The 25500-nt window shown below is 38.3% G+C and overlaps 5 protein-coding genes and 1 pseudogene across 5 annotated transcripts; 2 read left to right on the forward strand and 4 right to left on the reverse strand.

Annotated features, from left to right (window-relative positions):
- Window positions 1-1515: 1515 nt before the first annotated feature.
- Window positions 1516-4913, reverse strand: LOC103965108 (gamma-interferon-responsive lysosomal thiol protein-like). Its single transcript, XM_048575265.1, has 5 exons — window positions 3368-4913; window positions 3183-3248; window positions 2946-3095; window positions 2699-2791; window positions 1516-2570 (listed from the first exon to the last, which is right to left on the reverse strand). The coding sequence occupies exons 1-5, from the start codon at window positions 3707-3709 to the stop codon at window positions 2379-2381; spliced, it is 843 nt and encodes a 280-aa protein (XP_048431222.1). The 5' UTR covers window positions 3710-4913; the 3' UTR covers window positions 1516-2378.
- A 136-nt stretch (window positions 4914-5049) lies between these two features.
- LOC103965107 (gamma-interferon-responsive lysosomal thiol protein) lies at window positions 5050-6771 on the reverse strand. The gene is made up of 3 exons (XM_048575269.1): window positions 6373-6771; window positions 5996-6061; window positions 5050-5422 (listed from the first exon to the last, which is right to left on the reverse strand). The coding sequence occupies exons 1-3, from the start codon at window positions 6610-6612 to the stop codon at window positions 5393-5395; spliced, it is 336 nt and encodes a 111-aa protein (XP_048431226.1). The 5' UTR covers window positions 6613-6771; the 3' UTR covers window positions 5050-5392.
- A 522-nt stretch (window positions 6772-7293) lies between these two features.
- Window positions 7294-9943, reverse strand: LOC103965105 (gamma-interferon-responsive lysosomal thiol protein). The gene is made up of 5 exons (XM_009378124.3): window positions 9620-9943; window positions 8526-8591; window positions 8302-8439; window positions 7874-7966; window positions 7294-7689 (listed from the first exon to the last, which is right to left on the reverse strand). The coding sequence occupies exons 1-5, from the start codon at window positions 9869-9871 to the stop codon at window positions 7534-7536; spliced, it is 705 nt and encodes a 234-aa protein (XP_009376399.2). The 5' UTR covers window positions 9872-9943; the 3' UTR covers window positions 7294-7533.
- Window positions 9944-10864: 921 nt separating this feature from the next.
- LOC103965104 lies at window positions 10865-13994 on the forward strand (annotated as a pseudogene).
- A 3569-nt stretch (window positions 13995-17563) lies between these two features.
- Window positions 17564-19671, reverse strand: LOC103965102 (ferritin-4, chloroplastic-like). The gene is given in 8 exon segments (NM_001302313.1): window positions 17564-17906; window positions 18012-18075; window positions 18287-18352; window positions 18469-18530; window positions 18767-18854; window positions 18994-19054; window positions 19142-19225; window positions 19346-19671. Coding segments are annotated over 8 exon segments (789 nt in total). The 5' UTR covers window positions 19657-19671; the 3' UTR covers window positions 17564-17853.
- Window positions 19672-23527: 3856 nt separating this feature from the next.
- LOC103965101 (mitoferrin) lies at window positions 23528-25490 on the forward strand. The gene is made up of 2 exons (XM_009378121.3): window positions 23528-24521; window positions 25002-25490. Exons 1-2 carry the CDS (start codon window positions 23751-23753, stop codon window positions 25209-25211), a joined length of 981 nt encoding a protein of 326 aa, XP_009376396.2. The 5' UTR covers window positions 23528-23750; the 3' UTR covers window positions 25212-25490.
- The last annotated feature ends 10 nt before the right edge of the window (window positions 25491-25500 follow it).

A 25500-nucleotide genomic window follows, 5' to 3' on the forward strand; every position in this document is an offset into this window, starting at 1 on the left:
TGATGAAACGTTTAGTCCAGTGGCGAAGCTTACAACAGTACGAGTCTTACTTGCACTTGCAGCCAACAAAGACTGGAATCTGTGGCAGATGGATGTGAAGAATGCTTTTCTTCATGGAGAGCTGGATCGGGAGATCTACATGATCCAACCAATGGGATTTCAGAACCAAGATCATCCTGAATATGTGTGTAAACTGCGGAAAGCACTCTACGGATTGAAACAAGCACCCAGGGCGTGGTATGGTAAGATTGCTGAATTTCTAACACAAAGTGGTTATTCAGTAACACCTGCAGATTCCAGCTTGTTTGTCAAAGCCAATGAAGGAAAGCTAGCTATCGTGCTAGTGTATGTGGATGACTTGATCATAACCGGTGATGATGAGGCAGAAATTCTTCGGACGAAGGAGAATTTATCAGTCCGTTTCCAGATGAAGGAACTTGGTCAACTCAAGCACTTCCTTGGTCTAGAGGTTGATCGCATACAAGAAGGAATATTTCTCTGTCAACAGAAGTATTCCAAAGATTTATTGAAGAGGTTCGGAATGCTCGAATGCAAGCTGATCTCTACGCCGATGGAGCCAAATGTCAAAATGAGTGCACATGAAGGAAAAGATTTGGAAGATGCGACGATGTATCGACAATTGGTAGGTAGTCTAATCTACTTAACCTTGACTCGACCTGACATTTCTTATGCAGTTGGTGTGATGAGTCGGTACATGCAAAATCCAAAGAAGCCTCACTTGGAAGCAGTTCGACGAATACTGAGATATGTGAAGAGTACAATTGACTATGGTCTTTTGTACAAGAAAGGTGAAGACTGCAAGTTAGTTGGTTACTGTGATGCTGACTATGCGGGAGATCATGACACCAGGAGATCAACAACTGGGTATGTGTTTAAGCTTGGTTCTGGAACCATCTCTTGGTGTAGCAAGAGACAGCCGACGGTATCATTGTCAACCACTGAAGCAGAGTATAGAGCAGCAGCAATGGCAGCTCAAGAGAATGCATGGCTGGTACAGTTGATGAGTGATCTACATCAACCAGTAGATTATCCAGTACCATTGTACTGTGATAACCAATCGGCAATTCGCTTGGCGGAAAATCCAGTCTTTCATGCAAGAACTAAGCATGTGGAGGTACATTACCACTTTATCAGAGAAAAGGTTCTGCAAGAAGAGATTGAGATGAGACAGGTCAAGACAAATGATCAAGTTGCGGACTTGTTCACAAAAAGTTTGAGTACAGGGAAGCTCGAAAATTTTCGCTGTCTGCTCAGCACAGTGCAAAGAATGAGAGCTGACATTGAGGGGGAGTGTTGAAAATCAATGTCAAAGATGTTGAAAATCAATGTCAAAGTTAGGTAAGGAAAATTAGGCAATGTTAGGCATGGTTGAATAAAAATAAATTAGGTGCAATTAATGTGTTTTGTGTGGTAATAAATAATCTTAGTTTATTCATTTGGTTTGCTATAAATACCCAAGTTCTCAAGCATTGTAAATCATCCAAAGAAAAACAAAGCCTAGAGCTAAATAAGAAAAGCTTTGCTAACTAGTTTGTTTTGTGAGCTTTCTTTAAGAGTGTGTTCTATTTTCTTCTTCTTGGGATCATTAGAGTTATCTTGGATACTCTTCTTATTCAACATGGTGCACTTGGACAAAGATGGTATTTGGCTACATCAACATATGCAAGTTCATCACTCACTCCTCTACAAGGGTATCGTCACTTGACACCCACTTCCTTTGCAACGAAAGCTTTCTGGAACAATGGTGGATCTGGTGTGGTGGTTAGGGATTGTACAAGCTCTTTTATGGCAGCGGTGGCATGTTCTTGGTCGGCGTTGCTTTCAGTTTGCTCTGTCTTTAGTTGCACACAGGTTCAGTTCCAAGGGCATTCTCAGCTTGTTGTGGCTGCCATGCAGAGGATCCAACTATTTCATCGGTGCATGGAGATTTGATCGAGGATTATATAGTGCAAAATTTCAACAATTTTGCTGTCTATAGTTCGGTGGCATGTGAATGGAGTTGCACATCAGTTGGCTTGCGTTGGTACTTTCTCTTCCTGTACGGAGAGGATTTGGTTTCAGTGACCTCTAACTTTGCTGATTAATATTTCATTATTTTACTTGAGGATTGTAACCTTTTCAACTGTGGTACAACTTTTAACGTACGTTTCCATGGGTTCTTTCCAATCAGCTGTTTGAACTTCATGTAGAATGATAAAAATTGGAGGTGGAATTAGTGGTGAATTTCCTCTCCAATTAAGTTTATGTTCAAAGTTAATGAGCCAAAACTACATCACCAATACTTAAATTAGAACACTACACAAGTAATTAATTATGTACGCTACTAATTAGTAAATTATTATTTCAATAGTCTAGAGCTAGTTGACCAGCAATAATGCTGCACACAGCAATAGGAGATGCAGAACATAGCTTCTTATTGCAAAGTTTGTTGTTTCAGCTGAGCTGCTCCAGCTGAGAAGCCAGGGAGGAGCAATGAATCGGCTGCAAGTCTGTGGTTTAGGATAGCCTCGGTAAGCCTCACAGACGTACCTCTCAAAGTTTTGGTAGTCCTGCATGAAATCCACAATATGAATGATAAAGAGAGTGGTTTAATTGGCGTTCGTGTATGTGTTTGTGCAGGCACCCGCGAAAGTTTGAATTAGAGAAAGAGATTAGAGGGAAGGAGATTAGGGTTTACATTATAGAGTGGTTTTTGATTGACAACAACCCATGGGACACATGTAAGAGGCGGATTGAGACTGTAGGTTTCCAAAATATAATGTAGCATGAGCTGCAGCATATGACAATTCATAGATTAATTAGCAATAGAGTTTTGTGTATATATCTAGACCGGCCCTGAGATTTTGAGGGCCGCGGTGAGAAATTTAAACTGGAACCCGTACTATGAACTGAAACAAAATGTGCAGTGTCCGGTTTGGGCTCACCTTTCTCTCATATCCACTATTGTAGCATGTCAGTAGAGGTTCGTGGCTCAAATTGTGAATCTGACAACAATATTTCCATACATCTTCTTTCAATCGATGTTCTTTGACGGCAAGGTATTCAACGCAGGAAATGAAGGGTAAATGCTGCTTCTGCATCACACAGTTAAAAGAGATGAATTAATTAGGCTGTGTTATTATTCACAGGTGCTGGAAAAATTAAATAAGCTAGGGCTTTACCACATTTGGCCAGACGCTGATCGCACAGGCTTGTATACTATTCAAGTAACATTCATCTTGGCCATGCTGCAATGAAAGCACAAGCCACAATTAGTTATTAATCAAATTAACTAGTGCAAATACATATAATAAAACTATACTAAACATATAATACCAAAAATGAACTAGGGGCCGGGAAATGGGACCTCGCAAACGACGGTGTCATTAGGTCCTTCGACACGGACATTTCCAGAGGGCACTAGCCGGAGGTTGATAATGGCCATGAGATCCTCGTCCGAAATCAATAGGGGTAACAGTTGCTCGATGAAGGAAGCACAGGTTGAGCATAGAGTGCCATAATAAATAGTCAGGTCAACTTTCTGATGATGATCAGCTACTTGGGGCTCCAGAGGAAACGAAGGCGGGGCGACGGAATCAATGCTATGACCATCTTCAACAGAAGCGCAAGACGGAGGAGAAATGGACAGCAAAAGAGTAAGAACAAGGAGGGAGAAGAGCAGCTTAGGAGAAGTCATTAAGGCATCCATTTTGTTCTTAGTATTTGCTTAATTAGCACGTAAGAATGGTGATCATGTATTTATACTATAAATATGCTCCAAGTGCAGTGTGAACACTTACCAAAATTGTTTAGGATACAAAATTACACGTCGGAAATTCGTGGTCTTGTATCTATATATATATTATAAGGATTAATTTGCACATCATTTTCCAACTCTTTGTGTTCATCTATTTTGTTTGCATTATCTAGCCATTTAGGAATATTGTTTTATTTCCAAATGAGTAAGAAATCATTTAAATGAAGAAGAAAAATAGAGCGAAAGTTATATAATTAAGCTTTTAGAACCCTTGTGTATCCACCTAGTATGGCTAAAATTTTGGAAAGTCCTGCAAATCCACGTCAAAAATCTTTTAATATATGGGGCTAAGGATGACCTACTCAAACTTAGGGTGAAACAAGAATAACACTCATAATGCATATCACTAGTATATAGCCTCCCTCGATGGCTCAATCACATATGTCCATTTTTGGCTTCCAACCAAATAGGTGAGTTCTAAGGGCTCATTTGTGTCTAGGGTTGGTTTGAATTGGGTTGGTGTCAAATGTTAGATCAATTCAGATTAGATCGTAGAATTGCATAAACGCACAAGAACACAATAATTTATAATGATTCATTTGAAGTTGTTACGTCCGCATTAGTGTTAGTGTAGTTTCTGTTTTCACTATATAATCGAGTTTTACAATACATATAGAGGCTTGTTGCTTTTTAGAGGAGAAAGTGTGCATCTAGGGTTACAATGTGAGGAATGAGGATGATTGGGAGTTATCCCTAAAATAAGGGCGAGGGAGCCCTTTCATGAAGAATTAGGGGTTCTGGCCGTGCCGATTCCCTGATTCGAATCATTCTTTCTTTTGACAGCAAGTGCGGTTCACAGCTAAACAGTGACACCAAATATGATACTAACAGATTAGATTAGATTAGATTGGAAAACTCATACAACTAAATGTATAAGTGAAGGTAGAGCTTAATGAATTTCAATTTGAGGGGATGGGAAAAGATTATACATGAAGAAATGCATCCCTTTTATGCACCGGACGAGCTCTAGAGTTCATAGCTCCAAACACACCCTTTTAGGTAGGTGTAGAACATCACCATCAAATCAATTTCATATATGAATAAATGAATTTGAGTCCTACCAACAATATATAATTGTTATATGTCACTTTCTCATGAATTTGGTATATGCCATGTCAGCAGGTATATATATACATGGGATTCACACTCAACTCTTTGAAAGTGTATAGATTTTTAGTGATAAGAACTGGCAAAGTGATCTATGAAGTTCATATATTTTGATGCTTTTGAAATTATAATCTGATTGGTTACCTTTGTCTCAAAGTAATTGGGCTTTTTTTTCTGTCTAAGATATGGTAAGGCAGATAGATTGGCATGCACTTGACCTTCCATTGCAGCACAAAGCAGTCGGTTTGAGAATTTATTTATCCTTTAGAACTTCTAAATGCTAATGTAATATTTGACTTATGAGCTCAATAGAAATCAGGTAACTAAGCAAGCTGAGAAATTGATTTCTGCGGCGATAGAGTACTCTACTGTGCCTTTTGCTTCAAATGCACAGATTGGCAAGCCATCGGCACAAAGCACCTTTGTAAGCCTTGCAAACGTAGGTAGCGAAATTTTCATAGTCCTGTATTAAGGCGAAAAACGTTGAGAGACATAATCCTGCATCAAGGCAAAAAATGTAGAGTGAAAGGGAGATGACCAAGATTTTCAATCGGTTGATTATTCAGACCAGCCATGGAACGAACTTAAGAGGCGGACTGAGGTGCATGGTTTCATTCGCATATTTTTGTTCAAGCTGCATTGCATTAACAACCTCAATTGTCAGATTACATGACATATGAACACGAATTCTAGTAGATACGACTATGACTATTCGACGAGTACTAAATCAAAATAACCTTTGTTGCATTTGCACTTTTGTACCAATCCAAAACGGGCTTTAAAGGCAATCCCAATGAGCTGAAACAAGTTTGCCATTCCTTGTGCCTTCCCTCAATTACCAGAAATTCGATGCAGTATATCAAAGCAAAATGCTTGTTCAGCATCACAAATTCATCCTAGTGTAAGATAATGTGAATTTGAGTGCATTTAAGACCAAAATTATCACGGTCAAGTCCAAGTACCTTAGTGTATATGATTATATACATTAGTGTATATGTATACATTAAGTTCCAACACAGTATTAAATCTAAAATATCAGAAATAAAATATATGGGAAGAGAGGGGTCTCACCACATCATGCAAAACATAGATCGCGTAAGCTTCCAGAGAATTTAGATTGCACGCATATGGTCCACGCTGCAAAATTTCACAAAAATCATCATCAAGAAACGAAGGGCCGTTTGACAATCATTTTGTTTATATGTTTTAGTTTTCATTTAGTTCCCACCACCTCCCTTAATCCTTCTCCACTACACGTTTCTCCAATATATTTTCTCCCTATCTCCAAAGCCTAAAATGAACCGGTTATATCAGACGGATCTAAATGTACAATAATACCTGTTTGGTTGCTAATATTTTGATGTAAGAAAAGAAGTAACAAAATATGCAGAAGTATTCATGCAATAAAACTGTAAAACTTCATTAAAAAGATGAAATGGAGATTCGACCTGACAAAAGGTGGCTGTAGAAGCATTTCCCCATGGAACCAGCCTGAGATTGAGAATGGTGATGAGACCGTTGTTGGAAATTCGAGCAAGATTTTTGGCGATGAGAGTGGCACAATGGGGACATAGTGTTTCAAAGTAAACTGAGAGAGTAATTTTCTGAGCTTCCACCATTGAAACTCCGAATGAGCACAAAGAACTGGCAATGATCAAAGTGAAGAATAAATAAGTACTAGTAGCCATGTCTCTGAGATTTCAGAGCTACTAGTTTTAAATTTATACAGTTGGTTTAATTAAAAACCTCCTACTCCTACCAAACATGCGATTTCAATTTCCAATATTTATTATAAATTCATTTTGCAGCTGTCAAATCCCTTTCGATCTAATTTGGGAAATGCTTGTAGGGTTAAAGCTTCTGTCTTTACTGTAGGGCTTTTTGGTTCTTACCGTGTGACTAAGATGGCATCAGTGTTTACCTACAAGTTTCTGCAGAAACAAGATTCGTTTGTCTTCTATACTTTTGGCAACAAGTCTTCCAAACGCGTTTATGATTCTTGGCTTATTAGACACATATCATCCAGTAGTGGATATAGAATTTTCCTGTTGGGGTCAAAATATAGCCCAACCCATGTCACTTTGCTCATTATTGTCACGCCTTCCTCATCGTGAAGGACTTTTGTCAAGGAGCTTACCCCACGACAGCCATACTCAAGTAGAGATGGAGCATTTTTAGATCATAAATAGCAAAACGGGCAAGTATGTGCAATAGCCTTTACGCGCCATTATGTGGATCCGTTGTTGAAAATTAATGTCAAAGTTAGGTATGGAAAATTAGGCAATGTTAGGCATGGTTGAATAAAAATAAATTAGGTGCAATTAATGTGTTTTGTGTGTAACTTTGACATTGATTTTCAACATCCGTCGTTGAGAGCAGCAATTCGTCATATTTCATTATACACCAATTTTATAGTAATGTGAAAGATGCAAGCAATGACACAACAACCAACTGCTGTCAAGTTTGCCATCACTTGGTCACCTCCATGGCATCAATGAAACACTGCGCATTGAAGCGTTCTTTGGTATTACAAACCCCACAATTACAGTGACTTGTGTCACATAACCTATATATATAAGAGTACAAATACTAAATTTTGCAGATGAGCATCAGTGTGAAGAGTTCCTTCCTTGATTTGCAAGGCAAACTTGAGGAACAGGTTTTTCTTGCTCGGTTGATTCGGTCTCATAACGAATTGATATGCAAGCTTGTGGAGGTGTGCCTTTGTAAGCCTTACAAATATAGGCCATAAAGTTTTGGTAGTCCTACGTACATACAGCAAAGTGTTAACAAGGGTGACAAATAACAACTTAAATTACCTATACCTTGGATGCCACGTTGACTGATATTCATGTAAATTGGCTTGGGATACCAACAACGTGACATCTTGGGTAAGTTTCTCTCAACAAAATAGAGATGACAAGGTGAATGAATTACTAAGTGACCTACCTCTTGAAGTGGTTTATCATTGACAATCACCCATGGCACAAATCTATGTGGAGGTTTAAGCTGAGCAGTTTCCCTAACATATCTTCCTTCAATCTATATATGTATCAAGCGAAAATCTCAATCCATGAAGCTCAATTCTCAAACATGAACCAGTTCATATTAAAAAGCACCAGAACAATACACGCATTAAGAGGAATCCCACTCTACTTGTTTACAGAGCGGGGATCAATAGTATCCTCGTCTTGCCTTTATGGTGACCATGTATTGCCTACATAACACACTTTAGCCAACAAAACGGCAAAAAACATTCAACTATAGACAAACTATGCGGTCAATACATGGTCACTATACAGGATGCTATACCGAGGTCCCGGCTAAGAAGCTAATCCTAAATACATATGTGTATGTGAAATATAAGTGAAACTAACCACATAGCCATTTCCACTGTTGTAGCAATCGATAGGCTCAGTGCCTAATCTTGTCATTTCAAAGCAATTGGCCCAAGCACCGTGTTTGCCCCCCAATGTATAGCGCTCCACGCAGTGGATAAATGTGAAATGCCGATTCTACATGCATTAAAATTTGATCAAAATATTAAACTATGATTTAAATATTTGGTTTTGCTTAATTAGTGGATTGATGAGTTGCTTACCACATCAGGATAGATGCTAATGGTGCAGGCTTCAATGGTGTTGAGCAAGCATTCATCTGATCCATGCTGCAATATCCAAAAGAAACAAGGGCAAAACATGTTTTAGTCCTTGTAATTTTCACAAAGTTTTGGTTTTTGTCCTTGTATTTTCAATTGCATCGAATTTGGTCCCTCTAGTTTGCAAACTCCGTTAATCCAACCGAAGTTGGTGGATGTCTTTCGATTGGAACAATTTGCAAATTAATTACAGAGATCGGATTCGATTTAATTGAAAATACAAAAACGACAATTAGGGAGTGAGGTATGCCAAACCACATAATAGGTCGGCCATATTTTGATGTTTAAACTTGCCGCCCAAACAGAATTAAATCTAGATTTTTCACTTACAAGTAAAAAAAACTAACATTATGTTAGTAGCTAGAATAATGTCAGGGAAACTAAATTTGTATACTAAATTAGTGAACCAAATGAGGTATCACCGATAGAAAATAACACATTTATCAACAATTAAGTAATAACTCAATCACCAACTTCCATGTCATTTAATTTACAAAATTTAATTTTTCTAACATTACCTAGTAGCTAATTAGAAACTCATTTGAAAATACTTTTAAATAACTAAAAGTACTTTTTAGTGAAGTTGATTTTGAATTTTAAAAAGAGCACTAAAAATATGTCTCTTTCAAAAATCAATTAAATAGTTTTTTCAACATTCACTTAATTTTTACTAAGAATTAATTTAAAAATAGTTTCACTAAAACTACTTTTAATTATTAAACATTTATAAACGAGCTTTAAAATTACAAATCAAGCCAAGACAATGTGGTAGTTTGACAGGTACAAGAAGACACATTAATAATACCGCCTCTGATGAGGTGGCCACAAGAACTGGATGTAAGGTCTCGTGATTGGCCCCAGGGGAATGACAACGCGAAAAAATGGGACAGGCCCAAAAACCGCAACCGACGCCGTTTGAGGCACGCAACTGACAAAATTTTTGATCCGGTTACCAGTTGCAGGGTGCAGCTGGAGCAAGAAAGGTATAATAACGGCAAACAAGACCAGATTCAAAGCAATGGAAGGGAAAGGGTTACCTGGCAGGCGAAGGAACCGTCGGGATTGAGCCAGGCGTTGCCCCAAGGGACCAGCCGGAGATTGACGGCGGAGATGAGATCGTTCTGGAAGATCTTGACCAGGTGGTTGACAATGAAGTTTGCACAGTACGGACACAGAGTTTCGTAGTAGAGAGTCACTGAAACCTTCTCAGAAGAAGCAGATGGAATTACCAATATCCCCAGAAAGAAGAAGAGGATGAAGAGTCTGAAGGATTTTCTGATAAAGCCCATCTTTTACATCAAATCAATTTTCTGTACAAAAGTGTGCGTATTTATTGAATTCACTGACCTGTACATTCATATGCTCTAATATCTGAGTCCACGTGTCAATTGCCTTTTTTTTTTTTGTATTTCACTTTCACATAGATGGTACTGTGTTAGCGTGATACCAACTTTCTTTTCGAGTGGAAAGAAATTTTAAGTTTGAATCTCTTTGTTTTTTTATGAAAAAAAGAATGGTGTCAAATAGGGTTTATAGTTCGCAATGTGATTCTCGAATACCAATATCAGTTAATAATGTTTCTCTTATTTTGCAATTTTGAAAGTATCTGAGTTATTTTGAACAAAATATATCAAACGTAATTATTGAGGAGAGATATTTAAACACTGAACTTCAAACGTAAGATGAAACGTTTTTAATCATTTCAATTACAAGTACCTTAAGCAAAAAGTAAAGAATGAAGACGGTAAGTATTGAGGACAGCAAAACACCATCTTGTATCTTTTTTATGGGGCTACACGAAGGGACTGTGACGGCAGAAAAAAACAAGGATGTGATTTAGTTTTGGGAATTTTAACGAAAAGTTTACGGTACGGTTTACTTTAATGAAAAATCATATTTTTACAATAAAAGTCAAACCTAGTACTATTCACTCTACCCTTTATTTTGTCCTTATCGTTAAAACTTAAAGTTTTCAAACCGTTTTAATTAGTTTTCCTGTTAGTTTCTCTATCACAACGATATTTTAAACTAGAATAACATGGGTATAAAAAAATCCAAATTTGAATGCAAATGATTGAATCGACTGACTGAGGGGAGAGAGAATTTGATTCAATGTCGGACTGAGGCCCATAAAAATTCGTAGTCATTGGATGAACCCAGGCCCAAATTTGAATCACATCCACTTTCAAACAGTCGAAAGCCCTCCAAGTCCTCCATTTTCTTCAACCTTGACAACGATAAACACCAATAATCTCAAAATTTTCAGAGGCTTCCCCAAATCCACTCTTCCTCATCCGATGGCCTCCATCAACTTCAACCCCTTCGAAAGCTGGTTCAATAAACCCCAAACCCCCTCCCGCCCATCAACCTCCTCTTCCTCACCGACTCATTCTTCCACCGGCCCACCACCGGGCAATCCCCTCCCAATTTCTCATCCCTCAGCCCGTCCAACCTCTTCAACGGCTCCCCGAAACCCGACCCGAAAAACCCATCGGAGCCCGAGCCGGAAAATCCCGGACACTGCACCCAGATGCTGGAGCGGTTCTTCTGGGAATGCGAGAACGACCCGGATTACAGACACGCCCCGGAAGTCGAGAAGATTCTGAACGAAGACCCGATTTTCGAAAAGGAGAACTCAACTGAGGAGGAGGTCCGGGAGAACGAGAGGTTTTGGAATGAGTTCCGGGAGAGCCCGGTGGTGAAGTTTCTGGCTCAGGCGAAGAAGATTGCCGATATGGTTAATGAGCTGGAGCTGAAGGAGAATGACCGGCCTTACAGGGATGAGGATAAGAAGCTGTGGCAGGCGGTGCCGCATGTTATCGGGCCGGACGGGAGGCCGATCCCGAGGAAGGCGATAAAGACGAGGCAGGAGTCGGATGACAAGTTCTGGGATTTTGCAAGGCAGTTCTTTTTTTGGGCTTTTGGGGTTCCACCAGCAACCGTACCCGCCCGCCCGGCCTATTGACGTTGCTCAGGCGATCGGGTATAAGCGGCTCGAAAAGCGGTATTATGATTGTAAGTTTGTGCGTTTAAATCTCTGTGGTGAACACATTTGCATATGTTAGTCTGAAGAATGTAGTTTTGTAATTTGGTTTTGCTGCATAGTGTAGTGAGATTATGAAATGGATTTTCGAGCCGGGCTTAAAATATCGTGTGGTTATTTCGTCACTCTGAAAATTGGCTACAAATGTTTTAATCACAGATTAGTGGTTCGGCTCAAGTTAAAGAAATGTCACCTTCTTCAATTGCATTGCTAACCAATGATTTGTCGACTTGAAACTCATTATTGACATTCGAGATTCCTTTGGAGAAAACGGTTGTGTTATGTTTTCTTGATTGATGTTGATTTTATGTTGATACAGTTATCATGAGGAGTGGTGGATTTTACTATAAGGACCGGTTAGGTCGAACAAGAGGTCCATTGGAGCTAATAACCCTTAAAACAGCTTGGGGGTGCTGGGATTATTGATAAAGACACGTTCATTTGGGGCGAGGACATGGATGAATGGGCTCTTATACACATGGTTTACGGGTTGGAACCTGCTATTGCCACTTGGGAAGGTATGCTAATTATTCCTTTTTTTCTTTATGGGCTCCGATTCACATGGTTTACGAATTCAATTACCACTAAGCTACAATGGCGATGGGGTCAATATCTGTTTTTATCTAGCATCGTCTTATGCGCATGTCAAATTTGTACTAAATGTTTGAAGGAAATTTTGTGAAACATATCAGATATTATAAGCAATCTTACATGCATGAACTGTGCATAGGAGTGTAATAACTAATTTAATTCTGTATTTTCAAAAAATTGATTCTTGGCTTATGGTTGGGTAAACTTCAGTTAGACTTGCAGCTGGTGCCACTGCTTTGATCCACAAACTACAAAAAGGAATTCCTCCTTGGGTTCCATTCAAGGGACACGAGAAGAAAACATATAAGCAGCTACAAGAGGAGGCTGTTGAAAGCAAGAGACTCGACATAGCAGTACTTGAAGCTAACGATGGTGTTTGGCCAGGGGTTCGAACTCCGAGTCATGCTCTATTTATTTGGACTAGTGGCTCTGAACTGACAACAATTTTAGAAGAGGATCACATTCCGAACAAATACATTTCAAAAGCTCTTAGGTATGTAGCATTTGTTGTTTGACGTCTTTGCAATGTAAAACCGCCTGTATATATATATATTCTTGTGTCTAACGTCTTGTCTGCTTGTGAGATCAGGGAGTTGTCTAAAATAATCCCTGGATTAAGGCCATGGGAGGTTCTAAGTGTGGAACAAGCAATGGATCAAGTAACGTATGAAGGAGAGTGATTCCGTGAACCTCTTGACTCGTACACGACAGGTCCTCCATACATTCGAGCTTGGAATAATGATGTCAAGGTACTGAATATCTTTTTACATCAGTTTTGACTAAAAGTTTAGTTTTCTAGAGTTTCATGATTGTGTTCAAAGCTAACCATTGAACACTTACTCCAAGTAAACGCTCATTAGCAATTGATGTAGTAAAAAATAATCATAAAACACCTTGACGAAAGCAAACTCTGATTGGCAATTGTATTAAGTTGGTTATGTTATCCAAGTTTTCTTTACATTTTGGTATTGTGAATCCTGGTAGTTACAACAACATTGCAAATTCCTATCGGTCCATTACTCAAGGTCGAAGGATACAAAGAGATTTATTTGCATGTTAGTTTCTCAACCTCTTTGGACGTTTTGCGTACTTTCTCTTTGCAGGCACTTCCACTAAATCTTTGTGGGTTTTTTCGTGTTCAGAGACTATATAATATTTTCACCAACCTAAGAACCCGAGTCGACCAGAAACTGGAGCGAACAATTCCTGGTTTCAATAAGATAATGGAGAAAGTCCATGCTGATGCTGCTGCTAGGGATGCCAGACGGAAGGCAAGAAAAGAGTGATCCCTAACTCACAATTTGTCATACTTCTGTGCACTGAACGGTAACACTTCAAAATTCCACCACCACTTCACGGTGACTTGTACATAAGATCTGCTTTCAAATGATAATTTATTATCTATCATTCTCCCAGATTGCGGTGCTCAATATATAATCTTCCATGGTATCTGTTTGTACTTCACGTCGACCGGATCATGACGGCTATTTGAGAATAACCTTTTGAAAGCATGGGAGGATGGTAAGGTTAGATTTGAAAACCAACACCAAGTAGGCTCAAAGTTCACCAAGAAAGGAAAACAAAAGCGGGCCCATATGTGGAGATACAACACACTTCAACCAAAAACCGAGACTTCGCACTGCAAACTCTATGACCTTGTATCGTTCAAGAATTTGATTAGAATGGATAACTCACTATTTTACAGGTATGCTGAAGGCAAACTTTACACTTCAAACACGGTCGCATTATTTCTTCTTTAAACATACATTGATATGGTAGTTTATGTTTTCAAATCCAATCCTAGGGACTAAGTAAGGGCTGGTTTGGTATTGCTGTGTTTTGAAAAAAAAAACTGCTTCTGCTGTGCTGTGAGAATAAGCAGCTGTGAAATAAAGCAGCAGAGTGTTTGGTAAACTTTTTTGTAAAAGTGCTTTTGAAAAAAAAAAAAACAGTATTATAGTGTTTAGTAAACTTTTATGTAGAACAAATGTGAAAAAAAAATCGATTTTTCAAAGCTGGGTTTTGCAGCTTCTTGTTTTTGGCTTTTTTTTCATCCAAAACTATGAAAAAAAGCTGAAACTGAATGTTTACCAAACATAAAAACAGCTCCCAGCTTTTTTCAGAATCACCTCAGTACCAAACTAGGCCTAAAGCTAGCGTTTTCGCTTTACATTGTAGTCCAATAACCTCTAAGTTCAGCTATCTAACATTTGATATGGATGTAGTTGTCTCAGCTCGGTCGAAGAATGTCTCACATTTGAATTACATTAATATTAATACCGTATACATTGCAATGTGTACGTTATTCAGTTACGGTTAAATCCATTTTGGCGTAACTTTGTCGTATACCCATCTTCGAAAAATAATTTCTTGGTACATGTAAATTGTCACCATAATGAAGCCCTATCTATTATTTGTCACCATAATAGGTACCATCAATTGCTACAATTGAAAATGGGCAATAGCCATCAACACATAAATTAAACGAGTGGCAAAAGCACAAGATTACAAGTCTATATATTATCTCAAATCCCAAAAGATGATGTGATGATGAGATGATGAATTATTTAGTGGCGGTCGGTGAGACGTCAAGGAGTATGGTTAAAGACCACACAACATGAAGCGGTTGCATGTCACATGCTTTCAGTCCCTCCGCTACCCACTACTAGCAGTGCCAAAAGGGACGGAGGCAGATTGTCTACCTTATTGTTTGAATGTTCTTCTTATTTTTTTATTATTTGTGTGGTCACGATTAAGCCACGTTAATATTTTATATTTCTATTGCTTTTTGTCTTATTATTTTTATATATATAAAAAAATCAATGTAAAATATTGACGTGGTTTAACCGTAACCGCACAAAATAAGAAGGGATGAGAATGACACCTAAACAGGAGGACAGACAATTTGCCTCCAAAAGGGGATTAAGTAGAGTTCTTACAAGTATCTTTTAATTTTACGGGTTAATTACACTCACGTCTCCTTAGATTCTTTGCAATTTATAATTTTTTTTAAGCTTTTCTTAAAATAAAAAAATAAAAAGGAAAACTAATGAAAAGTTCTTAAAAATTTTAGTTTTAACGAAAATGACAAAATAAAGGTGTAAGTAAATAGTACTATGAGTGATTTTTCAAGGTAAAATGTCATTTTTCGTAAGAAGTAAACATTGCCGGAAGTGTTTTATTAAAATTTCCTAAAAATAAAGGAACAGCTTATTGTCAAGCCACGACAATCCATTCTTTCAATACATTTAAGCCTTCTTTTAGCTACCAACGTGTGATTCATCAACGTCAGGAATAAAACCGAAAATAAACCGTATGAAATACAGACCTAAAATTCATCTCAAGCATCAACCCGTGATAATTAACTATTTTTAAGCTTTCAAAACTTACTCCAACGCCTCCTAGGATTCTAAATTTTTTTCACAAGACTCGTTCTATTTGAAATTCTGTATAAAAAGTTGATGAGATTGTCGAGACAAAATTTCCCATAACAAAACTTCATGCTACATATCACACATTTCTTTACACGTGCTATCTACTAATTATGTTACATATCACATCACCAACGGACCAATTTAAAAAAAATAATAATTAATTAACAATAAAAAAGAAGTGTAGAAGCATAAACTAAATGGCACTAAAAGAAAACGGAAAATCCAACAAACCGTTTGACTAGGGGCCCATCACTACCTTCCTCCATCCACTATAATATTAAGAATCTTGGGAATCAAGGATACGAGAGAAAAGCAAAATTCCAAAATATCCCTCCTACTCATTGTCCATTTCTTCTTAAATAAATATTTCCCAATTTCTAATTTTCTACCTAAAAAGTTTTCTAATTTAATTAATTTTTATTGTCCTTCTTAAACGTACAGGTTTATTTATGTCACCTGATTTTTTATTTTATTTTTATTAAAAAAAAAAATTTTGAATCAATAATTTCTCGCACGCCTGGTTGCAAAGGTTTATAAGTAAGTGTCAGCCTAGTCTTCGATTCTCGTAACCAAGTTTTTCTTTTTTCGCTCCTTATGTTTTGTACTTTTTCTTACTTAATACGTACTTTGTTTCAAATAGGTTTATCCCATATCAGCATGCTCATTAACAAAGAATGTCCTGCTTAGTTAACAAACATCAAGTTTGGAGTTGGTCAGCGTGGATACAAAACTATTGAAGTGTAGATTGGAAAAAAAAAAACAAGAATATACTTGAGAGAAAAAGACGCATAAAAATTATTTCCATGTAACACATGAGATTCACCCAGAAAATTAGGTCAATTAAGCAATCCCACTCACATGTTTTAACTTGGGTTAGACAATGAATCACAAACTCTCCAATTGGGTAAGTCCCACCTGCCATACAAAATTGAGCCACTTCGTAATACCAATTTTAGGCCTCCCTACTTGATCAGACTGACATTGGAAGCAAAGTTGTATTGGGGTGGGGTGACACAGGTGGTGTGGTGTGATTGGCCAGAGGTTTAAATTTGGAATGATCCAATCAGAGTGCAACAAAAATACACTGTTTTGATGAGTGTTGCGTAGTGCTATGTCTACATGCAGTTTGTTGGCTTTGCTTGGATAGTAGTATTTTAATGAGGGGAAGTTAGGAGAACTGAAAAATTCAACATATAAAATGGAGAGGAGGGGAAGGAATAGGAACCATCTGAAGATGGTGGGTTGGAAGACATGGATATGCTTCAAGCAATCCTTCCTCCTCCCAACTAAGTGCTTCCTTCTCAAGCTTGCTTCACACTCAAGGCACAAATCCAAAGGTGAGTTAAGTTTCCAATTATACCCTCTCCCTTCTCATTCTCTCACGCTCGGACTTCCCTGCAACGGAAATGCTACTGTAACAGTATCTCAAGCCAATTAGACGCTGCTATCTGAGAAGTTTAAAACTCAAGGCGGTGCGTGATTGTTTTAGGATACTGCTATAGTGGGATTCGTGGTGCGGATGAATTTCTCTCGTTGAATTGTTTTTGAGATTTGGGTTAAATTTGCAGGAAGCGGGCATGGATTGGTGGGCTTGTACAAAGACATGGAGTCTCATGGGGAATATGAAGATATAAGAGTGATGTGGGAGATTATTCACTCTTGTCAACAGAATACAAACAACACTAAAAGGAGGAGGAAGCGGTCTTCTTCTTGCTGGAGATTCTGTCTTCAGCCTACATAAATTTTGTCCTTCCTTTTCAAGAGAGAGATATGAATCTTAGCTTTTGGTTCTGCAGGATTTCACATGTAAATACCAGTACTCTGAGTGAGTATGCATGATAGTTTTTTCTCGATTTCATTCTTAGCGTTGTTCGAGCGCGCTACTCTGTAATTTTAGAACAGAAGAATGAGAGTGTTTCGAATAAAAGCATATAAGAAGGTCCACTTAATCATAACAGAACTTAGTTCAATTTGTACAGAGTCATAGACTAACAGGATCACTAGAACATAATCACTAATTCAATAAACTCTTCACTACATAAGTTGGAGGCGATCAAACCCTCGAACCAACGATTTGCGCAGCAGTAAGTCTACTCTGACCTGTCGAAGGCGCCTACCTGAGCTCACACTCTTATCAGCTTGCCTAAATAATTATACATAATTCTGGAGAGAGAGAGAGCACTCCAAAGAGAGCTGTGAATTTTTAATTTGCAGCATCACCCTCATGAAGGAGCTGTTGGTCAAAGTGCCACACTCCTGCAAGCCATGAAGTAGCTCATTAGAGTCCAGAAATTAAGATACGAGGAGTCTGAAAGGAAAATACAATGGCGAAAAGTTGGAAGTTTGAAATTTGTTTCATACCATGGCCTTTTCCAACCATTCTCAGCTGAGTGACATAGTCAGCTATCTTCTTAATGGCTTCAACCTGTAAATAATACAGGAACAAATCGTTAGCCAGTGTTTGAATATTGCAAAGCAGCGGATTTCCTTCTGCGTTTTGGTATGTTCACTTATTCAAATGATTATCAACCAGAGTAAGAACCAATAACAGCCGATCTTGGCTTTTTACCCTACTGATGACAATATCACAATAGTAATACAAACTCATACTAGAGTAGAAAACGTGTTTAATTCACCTGCTCAGCCAAAAACTCGCTCTCGATAAAATCTGTCAATTGGGCATCATTGTTCTCGTCTGCAACCTGTTTTGGATCGAATAATGAGAATTTAATACAAAAAGAAAGCGTCAAATGGAAACGAGACACCATGAGCTTAATCAATGACCTCAAACCGATCTCATATGACAGAGAGATGTTACCTTATGCAAGTTCAAGAGTTTTTCATTTGTCAGCTTCTCCAAAGACAATGCTAACTCCATAGCTGCATCAACGAATCAACGAAAAATAAGTTAATCTTGGAGACTAATTTAAGGGTTTGTTTTTGTTTTTTTAAAGCTTGACTTAAGTATTCTAAATTAATGTATAGGTCTTCACTTGTTGGTTTCAGATAAAGACATGCTCATTCTCTAATTATACATTTCACCTATTCAGCATCCAGCAGCAAAGAAATTGTCAACGCCGATAGTGCCCTGTTGTCTACGGAATGAAAAATCTTACCATACAATGCATCTCCCTTTTCTACATGATCAAACTCCGTAGGCGGCGCTACTATGGAGTGCAGTTTCACTCTCCCACCTCGCATATTCTGAGAAATAAACCGCAACACTATCAAATCTCGCAATACAAGACCCTAACACACCACACGAACACGCAGACACACAAAAAACTCGATGTCCTTGATGCCGAAATGAAAAAGAATGCAGAGAGTTGAGTTTAACTCATACCTGATATTCCATCAGCTTTTCGGCATGTTCTCTTTCTTCCTCGCTCGATTCCTTGAAAAACCTGATACATCACAACCAATTAACTGCGTGTGCAAAGAGACTAGTATATATATATTAAGCGGGATATTTAGGAGTTCAGAGCGTTTACTTGGCAAGGCCCTTGAGAGCAACATTGTCCCTGTCAAAGTACGCAAACAGTGCATGGTACACATACGACACATTGTACTCCACACTGTCACACAATAATTTTAGATTTGGGATTAGCATATGAACAAGAAAATCATCATAAAATCAAAACAAATAAATTACAATTAAAGTTGAAATTTTGTAACAACAACATAGAGATACACACTTGATCTGCTCGTTTATGGCGGCTTCGGGCTCGTTTGCGTAACGCTGACGGGCAAGAGAGACATGAGGAGCCACAGGGACAACAAAAGCATCGTTCTTCACCTCCTCAAACGGCTGAAACACCACGCCGGTCATCGCCACTGCATCGCTGGATGCAGAAACTGAAAACTTTTCGAGTTTTCGCTGCGGCTTGAAGCTCAGAGCGGAGGAGGGTGATCCAAGTTTTGAGCTGAACAAGAGGGTGCTAACAGCACCTCCATTGTCCCGTTGCTTGGATGGGACAGAAAATGCCGAAACAGACCTCAGAGACATCGCCGATGCGATTTCCGAACGGAGTATCTCCAACCGGTGATTCGAAATCAGAGATTTTGAGCAAGAATTTGGACTGAAAATTGCAGAGGAATTGGAGAATGGTGAAGAAATGTGAGAGGCTGAGAGTGTGGCGAGGCGATAAATAGGGATGTGGAGGAGATCCAGTTGGCATGGGATTCATTCTGGACCGTTGGATCAGAAACATGTGGGAGGCTACGATTGGAACACGTGCGAGGGCGTGTGGCCAGCTCGTGGTTGTTATCTTGTTCCTCTGAAATCGTGGAATCCAGCACACTTTTCGTTCCAATTTGCAATTTAAAAATGTCACAATTTTGTCTTTTTATTATTGCAGTTACTCACGCGCTCGAGTGAGGTAAACGAAAATACGCGCGATTTCAGACCGCCGACTAAATGGAAAGGGCACTTTCGTAATATAAGATAGTTTTCCTTTCAGTTGGCGAGTAGCCAACTTTTATGGCGTGGCGTTTTTTGGTCAATATCTTTGAAAAGTATTTTAAATTTTCTTTTATTTTTTTTGTAAACAATAGGAATATTTAAAATTCTCAGGTATCATTATTGTAACGAAGTTGGCTGTGCCGTTGCCCTTCATTGATTTTAAGTACCTTGACTTTAAATAACAATCTACATAAATTAAATTAATTAAATCAGAATAACATTTTGTTAAAAACATTTATTAGTTTTCTTAATTACAATTGATAATATTATTTAAAGCTAGACTAAGAGAAGAGAGAGTTTGAACGTCGGACGTATCGGGTTAAGAAGAAGGTTCTAACCACTCGAACAATTCACTACTAAAAAAACATTATCAGTTGATATTTCTGCTAAAAAATAGGTTGAAAAATGTAAAAATATGGAAGAAGAAAAAACAAGTTGAATAGTATGAGAGGTGGAAGAAGCTGGAAGCCTCTAGGAAGAAAAGTACAACTTCCATCTGTATGATTTGAATGCAAATTTGCAATGAAGGGGTTGTTGACTAGTTGTTCATTTGGTATGGTCCGGTTCGGGTTTGGGTTTGGGTCGCAATATTGGCATTTGGAAAGGGATAAACATGGATTTGGGTTGGGGAAGGAAATTAATTGGGTTTATTAAGCCCTACTGCCTGATTTGTTAGTTGGGCCAAAAAGCCAGACTGTAAAGCGGACCTAATTAAAAACCATATTAGAAAAAGAACAAAAAAAGAAATAAAAACCATATTAGATCAAGAGATAAAAAAAATTGTGAACTTATTGGAAGACCTAATTAAAATTAGGCTAATGAAAAGCTTAATTATGATCAAATGATATTCCTATTCATTTGTAAATTAGAGGTCTCAGTTCGACTCATGGATGGCGAAAATGTATTATATTTATGTTGAGTTGGATACTTAGTTAATGGTTGTCCCATTGTGTGTCCTAATCTCCCTTCCCCTCTTCCCTTAGAGTAGAATATTTCCCTTTTTCTTAGAATATCGTTGTATAAGGGAAAAAAAGAGAGATAATACTAACATTCCCCTCACTTGCGAATAATTAGAGCAATAACCTAGATTAGTAATTCATTTAATGAGAAAAGAACAAAGAAAGAAATCAAAGCCATATTAACTTATTAGTAATTCATTAACAAAACAAGGATATTAACTCATTGAAAACGTTATTTAAGTTAAGTCATTGAGAACTATATGGACTTATTTGATGTCAAGGATTGTCATGTTGATAGAAATATAAAATATGAATGTCAGTTTGCATATTCTTTTTTCTCATTGAAGATATAGGGTGGAGAAGATTGAACAAATCAAAATTATCCCTGTCAATCCCAACATTTTTTAATGGATTAGGAAGGATAAGATTTCTCATGATTTCTTCATCTTCTACCTTCACTCGAACAAATATGCAAGTTGACATTCATATTTTCATTAACATTCATGTCTAGTGAATCAATCAAATCAAACCAAGCCAATTTTGTTTTCATCAAACGAGTCTTATAGAGTCATTTATAAGGTTCGAACTCAGAAACTTCTCTAATCAAATAAAAACGGTAACCAACAAAATGAATGTCTCTGCGTGTTAGGACAACTTCTTAGAGTTCCATTTTTTTTCCTGAGATTTATGATTTTTGTTAGACGGAAATAGTGTTTATGGGATTGAACGAGCCTGATCTAATGGAAAATTGGTCATGTACCTTCCTTACGCTGCATGCTCTATTCTGGCATGATTTTATTGATTTGGTTAAGACATTTTCTTATACTAGACAATACTTTATTCATTTCGTGGATGAAGCTAGACAAAATAAAATTTGAGTTAATTTTATTTTTTGGAATCTGATCCATTTAGATGAAACTTATAAGACGCAATATGTCAGATTACTGTCCAATTTAATAAGTTCAGTCTCAACATTTACAAGTTACCCAACAAAAGCTTTTGGACAACATCAGAAAATAAGCATGCCAAATCAGTTACGCAAGGAATCTGCAAAATGACCAAGACTGCATGCTTGAATTTGAGATAAGAGCTTGTCTCTCGATGTGAGAACCTGTGGCTCTGAGGCTCTCTGCCATGTCAAAAACATCTTATTTTGGAAGCCTTGTGAAGAATAATGTCGACACCCTGCATGCGTGTCATTTTCTACAATGGAAGAGTTTTTGTCATTCAATGACTATAGTTTATGATTCTATGCGGGCCACATGATTTATGTTGCTAATTAATATGAGAAATGTTACATTCAACGGATGTATATAAGTTTTTTTACATCTTTACGACCACAAAACGTCTTACAACTTTTATTTTGGGCACCTAGGTCATGATAAACAAAGAATGATTAGAAGTGTATTTGGCGCGCTCACTTGTCTTATTTTTCCACCCATTAGTTATATAAGGTGCATGAAAAAAGATGACAGGATGGTGGACGTAACAGCACTCTTGATTAATTGAATCTCAAAACCTACTGCTGTGTAGGTGACACCTAGCACTTCCATCGTAGTTATAATGGGAGGGGTGCCTTATTAGTCCGTTCTCCCTTTTGAGATATTGTATATATATGTACTTTGCGTTTGGGGTTTGAATTGAAATGCGAAATTTTCGACAGGGATGGAAACTGATTGTGGTAAGACTTGTGTGCATGTGGACATAAATGAAGATTGAAGCTTGTGGATAGCACAAGCATGGCACACCATTTGTCCTTAAGCTTATGGAATTGCTTTCTCGTTTTGGAACTGAAGTTAATGTAATTTTTACACAGGAATGTCTCTAGATAATACTTCTCTATTTCTAATATTGTATCGATATTGTAAAGAATGTATTAATTACGCGTCGACATGTTCTACTAACGACAATTAGCACATTATCAATAAGATATTAACAACCCGACCTTTCCAAATTGCAAACTGAACCAGCAAGTTTACGGGAAAATAGCAAATAAAGAAATGAACTTTGGAGTCACTTATAATACACAATGGTAATAGAAAACTAGGAATGATGTTAGAGAGACCAAATTTTACTATTTTTTTGTAAACGACATAAATGGCGGTTGATGGTTAGACTTATTCTTTAAATTATTTATAGAAAAAAAAATTCAACTATCAACTGCCACATCATGTTATCTATAAGAAACGATCCGAAAATTTGATCCCTCCAGTATTTTCCGAAAACCAAATACTATTTTTTATTTTTTTTTTGGTAGTACTAGATACTCCTTTTAGTAACGTATTAATCACCCTCAGTTACAAAAATATGAAATCCTTCTAATTCTCTTTAATCTATCAAGCACTCTAAACTTGATTTCTTTCTTTCTTTCTTGCTTTTTTTATGAACTAAATGTGTAAATGTAATTCAGTTTCTTTCATTCTCTCAAAAATTCACCCAAAAACTCTCTACAATATGGAGACAACCCAACATTTCACATTCAACCGGAAAGCGATTCCCAAACCCCAATCATTCACTCCCTCTTGTAAACTCTCCAACCCCATTCCGGTTACAAATATCAACAGAGGATCGAAACGATTTTCTATACTCGAACTCATTTTCCTGATTTTGAATCGCTTACTTTTTTTCGACAATTTTCTCCGCAAAGTTTGAACCCCATCTTGTCCTACACCATTCACCATGGCGACTGACGCCTCCCCTGCATTCCAAACCGTCACTCAACCCCACGACTTCCGGCCAGAAATATCAGCATCCCCCTCCTCCGCCCATGACGGCCTAGAGTTCTGGCAGTTCATGATTGCCGGCTCCATAGCGGGCCTAGTTGAGCACATGGCTATGTTCCCAGTTGACACGCTCAAAACCCGCATGCAGATTTTTGGCGGGTCCTGTTCCGTTCAACCTATTGGCGTTAGACAGGCCCTTGGCTCGATTCTGAAGCTCGAAGGCCCCGCAGGGCTCTACCGCGGCATCGGCGCAATGGGGCTGGGAGCAGGACCTGCCCATGCAGTTTATTTCTCAGTGTACGAGATATTCAAGGAGTATTTCTCACGTGGGAATCCCAACAGCCCGGTGGCGCACGCGGTTTCCGGGGTGTTTGCGACCGTTGCAAGCGACGCGGTGATCACACCGATGGACGTGGTGAAGCAGCGGCTGCAGCTGCAGAGCAGTCCGTACAAGGGAGTTGCGGATTGTGTGAGGAGGGTATTGGTGGAAGAAGGGGTTGGAGCTTTTTACAAGTCGTACAGGACGACTGTTGTGATGAATGCCCCGTTTACTGCCGTCCATTTCGCTACGTATGAGGCAGCGAAGCGAGGGCTGATGGAGGTGTCGCCGGAGAGCGCGAGTGACGAGAGGCTGGTGGTTCATGCCACTGCAGGTGCGGCTGCTGGGGCTTTGGCAGCGGCTGTGACCACCCCGCTTGATGTTGTAAAAACTCAATTGCAGTGTCAGGTCAGAACTTTTATCAATCAATTTGTTGCTCAATATGTTTGATCCAATATGTATGGTTTTTATTGGGTTTGGAATCTGGATGAAAGAACAAGCAGTTTTGCACCACAAAAAATTAGTTCTTTGTTGTTCCGGAGAGAAAGTAATCAATGACGGGAAACCATTGTGGCGGTATCCCATGCCACTAACGTACTGTTTTGCATCTTAACTTCCTCATTTGGAAGTGTGCATGATTGGCCGAAGATACCACTACAATGACGTTCTTGTTACGATAAAGTCCTTGTTGCTATGATTTTTTTTGCTATGCAAGTACTGGAAAGATTGTATTTGTTGCTTTCAAGTTGCCTTAGTAGGCCTTGCTGGTTAGCAAACTGCAAAAGACTAAATTGACTTCTGTTCTAATAGCAACTCAATCTGATTAGACTGTACGCTGTTTGGAATTAAACTTGGGGTTTTCTTAAGGTTTCACTCTTTTTGACACAGGGGGTTTGCGGGTGCGATAGATTTTCGAGTAACTCGATAGGGGATGTTATTCGAAGCCTGGTGATGAAGGATGGATACCGCAGTCTTATGCGAGGTTGGATTCCGAGGATGCTCTTCCACGCCCCGGCTGCAGCAATTTGCTGGTCCACTTACGAAGCGTCAAAAACTTTCTTTCAAGAACTCAATGGCAGCGACAGTTCCAGGAATTGATCAAGCAAGATGGATCTGCAGAAACCTTGATCTGGATTCTCACACACAAGAGCAGCAGCTTTGGAGGTGTTACTCATGCACATAATCAACTCGGTTGAAAGCCCTTGTTCGTGTAAATGACTAATAAGTTCACCGGGAATTCCCAACTTCAAGTTTAGTTGAAGGGAAAATTTGTGAAATGTCATATGAACTTGTATCCATTTTTCAATTTGTCATATAAACTAAAATTTTAAACAATTTGTCATACCAACTTTCCGAAATTATCAATTTGTGATCTCACCCTAAATGT

Source organism: the organism of the source record quoted next, unplaced genomic scaffold (genome assembly GCF_019419815.1).
Source record: "Pyrus x bretschneideri cultivar Hongxiangsu unplaced genomic scaffold, Pyrus_bretschneideri_v1 Contig11, whole genome shotgun sequence".
Lineage (NCBI taxonomy): Eukaryota > Viridiplantae > Streptophyta > Magnoliopsida > Rosales > Rosaceae > Pyrus > Pyrus x bretschneideri.